Here is a 6,000-nt window from a genome sequence, read left to right on the forward strand (position 1 = left end):
TGGAGGTCTGTAAGAGGTCCCTTTTCTAAAGCGAACAACCATCCTTTAGAAAAAATTGTGGCAACAGGTATTTCTGAGGATCAGTTTGTTTTGTCATCATGGGATTCTTGTTTTCCTGTTGGAAACTTTAGAGGCTGAATTCTGCAGAGTCTGGGGCTCATAGCGTAGATGAAAACTCAACACACATATTACAGGCAAGGATTTTGTGCAAGGCAGGATTTGGGGGCAGAGAGGCAGAAGCGGGCAGTTCAGCCCAAACTACTGAGGCTCCCTGCCTGTATTGCAGATATGACGTTGGACTCTGAGCATTTCAGGATGTGCAAACAGTTTATTTCTGTATCAGCAGTGTCCGACACACCACAAATTAAGCTGATAATTGATTTATAATAGTAGCTTGCTATGTCCAGCAATAGCCAAGGAATGGAAAAAATTATAATCTCAATATATACTAGAAAAGACTATTTATAGCCTTGCTTCAATTAGGGCTAAATCCACTGCTAATTATGCCAGCATCTTTTAATCCAAGGTTTAATACACTTTGCTTCTTCATTATGAATCTCAAAAGGGCATGTTTAGCCACAGTGAATGTAAAAGGGCCTTTAAAGATAATTTGAATAGAGTAAATCTCCATAAACATAGAATATAATTTTACAGTTATTTTAATCTCCTGAAAAAATAAAGCATTTGAACATAAATTGGGACTACTTTAGAGAGAGCAGATGTTCTCTCTGGGATTTAGAGGGAACAGACAGCGCTTTCTCTTCTGAAGCTCCATAGTGACCACTGTGTTTAATAGCATTTAAACTCACATTAACTCCCATTTTAAAATAGGTACCATAACCCTTTTCCTGCTTACCAGAATTGGTTTTAGGTGCTTTCAGGAGCTGTTTAAATGTTGATGACTGATGCTAGATTAACGGTGTAGAGAAAATGAAGGTCCTTCCACTACAGAATAATGGTTACTGCATAACATTTCCACTGAACAGAAAATAAGAACTCTGTCTCCAGACCATTTCAGATTTTGATCTCTCAGCAAAATCTGCCATGCGAGGAGCCTATTGGTAGTAAATTTTTGTTTGTATTTAATATAGTTCAGAAAATGAGCTGAGAGCAGACTTCAGAGAGAATGAGAGGGAATGCTTGTTTTTTGGTTAAATTTCAGCCCCCTATGTAAGATTTTTCTCTCTCTGTTCCCCTATTTCAGAAAACATTGTGAGGGTAAATCCCATTAAAATCGTGAGATGCTCAAATGCCATGGCAATGGGGTCTGGGTAATTATCTAAGACGTCCTGAAGTTTGAAACAGCTGTTCATTAGAAGCCACCAAGTATGAGGGGAAAAAAGCTCAAATTAGACCATTCTGCCAAAGACATCAGTTAGTCACTGATGTTTCTAATAAAACTGTCAAGCAGCACACATCTTTTGTGGGCTGGAGTTTTGAAGTGTAGTATAATACTGCTGTTCGCTGTGTGCCACTGAGCAAAGGGAACTGCCAAATTAGACTTCTGGCATTTTTCATCAAAGGTCACAAAAAAGTAATCATCCTTTTTATTAGAAATCTTTCAATTACCTCTCTAAGCTGCATTTCAAAATCTTCAGCAGATGGTTTAGACAACTTCTTAATGGAAATAAACAGTGATTTGACATTTTTGTCATTTGTAATGCAGAAGCGGGTAGTGAAATGATTTGCAAAATGTGTATGATTCACTTTGCTAAGTCTATCACAGATGTAAAGCCTCTAATTTGGAGAAATTAAGGTCCTCAGAGGTTGATTGTTCTGTTCAGTGGATGATCAGTGACTGTTGCCTGTTTCTGGATCATCGGGCAATTTGTGCTTGCTGATAGTAGCCAGAAAAGGCTTCCAAGAACCAAAAATAAAGGTAGGTACTTGTTTGCATTAATGTTTTTAAGAAGCTTGTCTCTCTCGTCCGGCAGTGCTTGTGGAATCTGTTTATCCTCGGAAACCCCAAGTCATCAAGCACTACACCCTGCCCGCGCTCTGGTTCTTCCTGGAAAACAGGGTCCTGCCTACCCGAAGCAGCAAAGTCAGGGCTGTGGTCACCAAGCTTGCAGATACCCTCTACCAAGTGATGGGCTCCAGGCTGAAGGAGCATGCCGCCAAGCAGCTTCCGTGTGTGGTGAAAAACCTCTGCGACATTTTGGACCTGAATGTTGAGTGAAGGCTTGGTGTGCTCCAGGAATCTGATGGGAAAGGTGCTGAGTGGGACAGGTGGAGGCAAAGGTGGATGTGGCGGTGGCATTGGTTTTATTCTATGTGTTTGAAGAACAGGATTTACCCTACAGAGTTTACTGTTACATACATACATTATATATTTTGATGTAGGGTTTTAAAAACTAATAAAAAATAAAAGGAATTCTCAAAAATTTTATATCTTGAGCTCATGTTCCTTAAGATGCTTGCACAGATACCAAAAAAATAAAAACCTGTGTGTAAATGCAATTTGTAAATATAAAAAGGAAAATAATATATTTATATACATACTTACAAAGTAAGAGATGTGCATATATATACATATATTTACGTACAAAGTAAGAGATGGGCTTTGGAAGCATTGGGGTTATAGGATTAGATGGCTTGATTTGGGAAGCAGACAATGAGAGACCAGGACCTGCTAGCCCAGAGGATACGCCATGGGGTTATCGGAGGATGTGCATCTCACTGTACGTGCCAGTGTATGTCATATGTGCCAAGCTACTGGGTGGCCCCTTTACAAGTCTCTGGTAGCTGCTGGTGCAGTGGCAGATACCTGAGATGTCCAGGTCAAGCTCAGACCCCCTGTCCCATGACAGCAGAAATCTCCCCAGCTGCACTGAAATTTTCTTCCCATTTCAGGGGATGCATCTTGTCTGTAGTCCCCCGTGCAATGGACTGATGTGGCGAGGTGACTGGTGCCATCCGGCTGCCTCCCAGCACCTTGGGGCACGCCTGAGGAGGTGCAGGAGAGGGGCTTGGGGCAGGGGGCTGTGCCACCTTGCAGGGGGTGCTGGGTGGAACATGGAATGCTGGGCAGTGAGTGGGCTAAGGGTGTCCTACAGAAGCTGGGGAGACCTAAGCTGTGGGCAGGCATTGTGGGACAAGGTATAGTTTTTTAAACTATATATATTTTTAAAATGTCTTTTTTTCCGTCTTTTGAGAAGTGAAGGGTTTGCCTTATATGTGGAGCAATAAAACACTTCTGAACCTGAGCTTCAGGAAAGAGAGTGAGGAAGGGATGTGCCAGTCCTTCACCATAGAAAGGTTTGGAAGCACAAGGGGAGAAATGACGAGAGAAGAGAGGAAGGGCTGAAAGCAGCAGATGTTGGTGCATCTGTATAGTTAGATATGAAAACAGAGCAGCCTGATCTATGTTCATATAGTCCGCAGTATACTGGCAGAGTTTTGAAAGAAAGAAAAATGGAAGTTTTGGGGAGGAAAAAAATAGGAAAATAATGGCATGACACACACTGGGCCCATGGAAGGTTAAAAGAGCCTTGACAGGTTCTTGACACGTACAAGGACCTTGTACGAAGCTGGGTGGCCAAAGAGTAGTCCAGGGGGATCTGCCCATCCCAGGGGTCTTGGGGTCTTACATTTATTTGCTGCATTGTTTGGTATGTCTATATCTATACTTCCAACTTGCCAGATACTGTTGTTGCCTTGGGTCACCTCTTAAGGAATCTCTTTTTCTTCTTAGTACAGTACTAAAGCGGCAAAGTTATTTAGTAGACTCTTCTAAAATGTTTGGGGGTTTTTTTTGCTACTGCTTTTTGTTTTTAACTCCCAACTTTTAGTAGCAGGGAGCACTCAGGAACTCATCTCTGAAGTCTTGGCATGTGACCTAGCCCAGGGACCTGGCTCTGAAACACTGGTGTCTCTGGGGATCCTGCAGAGCCTGCTGGAAGCCATAGTCCTTGCAGATCTGCTAGAACATTTTGGAGTTTAGCATCTCAAGAAATTTTTCTAACAGTTTACCAGAAACAGGAACAGCCTGGTAGCATGCACTTGTTTTGCAGGCATGACAGGGCTCCGCAGATTATATGTGTGCACCCAATGCCAAGGGTGAAACACTGGAGAGTGTTAGAGGATGGATGAGGTTAAATAGCAGACCTTGAACTATGTCATGTAATTAAGCACCTGCAGTTTGCTACCTCCCGAGATCTATTTTAACAGGCAATTTTTTTTTTTTTAAAGTGGTTGGCATCTCTAGGGGGCCTCCTGGTTTTGCTTCCTCTACCTCAATAGTTGTTCTTGCTGTTTCCTTCCTCTCCAGATCTCTCACTCAGGAGCCCCGTAAATGCTGCTCTGCCCAGGCTGCTTTTGCTGGGCTGAGTAAAAGCTCTTTGGTTTTACTTTCTTTTTGGCTGTGCTTGGGCTCTTGAGAATGTGGGGGGAAGTTTCTGCACTTGGGAGAAAAAAAGCTTTTGTGCATGTCATATGATGCCTCCCAGAGCCTGTTTTTAATGCATTTAGTTATAGCACTTGAAAAAGTAGGTTTGAAAAGTTACCCATGTAACTGGTTTCTTAACTCTGTTGGCCTCAAGTGGTGCTTTCATGCATACTGTTCCCCACAGTCAATGAGAATAAAGCATTGCCTGCCAGTACCTATTTTCTGTCTAGGTGTTTTATTTTTTTAACTCTCCAGCGGAGACAGTTTCCCCATGAGAGGGGCACTCTTACCACAGCAAGATCAAATTTAGCTGCCAGTGTGACTCTCTGCAGTGACAAGCAGAGGGGTTAGTGGGCAGGGGTTGATTCAGCTCAGGTGAGCTCTCCTGCCACATGTTTGCACAGGTGCACATCTCAGAAGTTATTAAGAAGCTACTAAGGTTTGTGGATGATACAAACAGAAGGCAGAGCAGCGTCGGATCGTCTTCTGGCACTGGTAAGAATTTAAATACTTAATTTTTCTAACTTATTTTTATTGTAACTTGATTACAGAAGTCTCACCAGAGAGGGGACTGCAAACCGCACTTGCAGGGCCAGTTTAATTAATTTAATTATTGCATTTAATGTGCAGTGCAGCTGCTAACCCGCAGAAGTTCGTATAGCAAAAGAAATTTATGGCAATCTTGAACATTGGCTTACTCTTACCCTACATCCTGCCAGAGCCCCAAGACAGACCCTGGCTGTCACAGATGGTTCCTCCTGCTTGCTGAAGGTAAGAGTTGTTGTCATCAAGCAAAGGTGGAGGGTAAAAGGTAAGATGGCTTCTACCATAAAGGAGTGAATAAAGCTTACCTTCCCCTACAGAGTAGGAAGGTAGTGAGTTTGTGCCGTCTCCCTGTGCAAGGGGGCATTAGACCTCTGAAGTTGTGTGAATAGAGAGACTGGTGCTATGCACTCTGAATCCAGTCTGCAAAATTCATCATTTCCTCAAATGGGCACTTTCTTCTCAGCAAGAGTCAAAGCAAGTACCTGGTGGCATGGCTCGCCTGCTCTTCTGAGTGCTTGTGCCATGCAAATGTGTTAGCTGGACCCTAATCTCCCTGTGGAAATGCAGCCACAAAGCCCTGCAGCAACGTGAATGTATGAACTTGGCAGTGCCAAGAAGACTTTGGGGATGGTATGGACAAAGGAATGGCAAATAGGGAGGGTGGCCGGGGAGGGAGAGCAAGGAAGGAAGGATGGCCCCAAAGTGTGGCGCGGAGGCTGAAGGCTGCTGTTGTAAGTAATGTTGATGCTGTCTCATGGTGTTGCTGTGAAAGGTGGAGGAGAGAATTGAAGAATGCACCTGAAGGGAGCTGCTTTTGCAGAGGTGCAGCTGGGTCATGGAGTGTAATTAGGTGATTCTGGTAGAATTTGCTTTTGCAGAGGTGCAGCTGGGTCATGGAGTGTAATTAGGCGATTCTGGTAGAATTTGCTTTTGCAGAGGTGCAGCTGGGTCATGGAGTGTAATTAGGTGATTCTGGTAGAATTTGCTTTTGCCAAGATTAAAGGTGGGATTGGGAACCAGCTGCTGAAGTCTCTCTCTCAAGCAGACGGAGGGGGGCTGCACTGAGG

General features: G+C 43.5%; 1 protein-coding gene across 8 annotated transcripts in view; it reads left to right on the top strand.

Annotated features, from left to right (window-relative positions):
• TOGARAM2 (TOG array regulator of axonemal microtubules 2) overlaps window positions 1–4,605 on the top strand; it is a 53,136-nt gene extending 48,531 nt beyond the window's left edge. For all 8 annotated transcript variants that reach the window (XM_069799950.1, XM_069799954.1, XM_069799958.1 and 5 more), the window contains one exon: window positions 1,935–4,605. In XM_069799950.1, the coding sequence (XP_069656051.1) occupies window positions 1,935–2,179 (245 nt within the window). In that variant the 3' untranslated portion in view covers window positions 2,180–4,605. The remainder of the gene's footprint in view (window positions 1–1,934) is intronic.
• Window positions 4,606–6,000: the final 1,395 nt, after the last annotated feature.

This window comes from Haliaeetus albicilla, chromosome 13 (genome assembly GCF_947461875.1).
Source record: "Haliaeetus albicilla chromosome 13, bHalAlb1.1, whole genome shotgun sequence".
In the NCBI taxonomy this organism is placed as follows: domain Eukaryota; kingdom Metazoa; phylum Chordata; class Aves; order Accipitriformes; family Accipitridae; genus Haliaeetus; species Haliaeetus albicilla.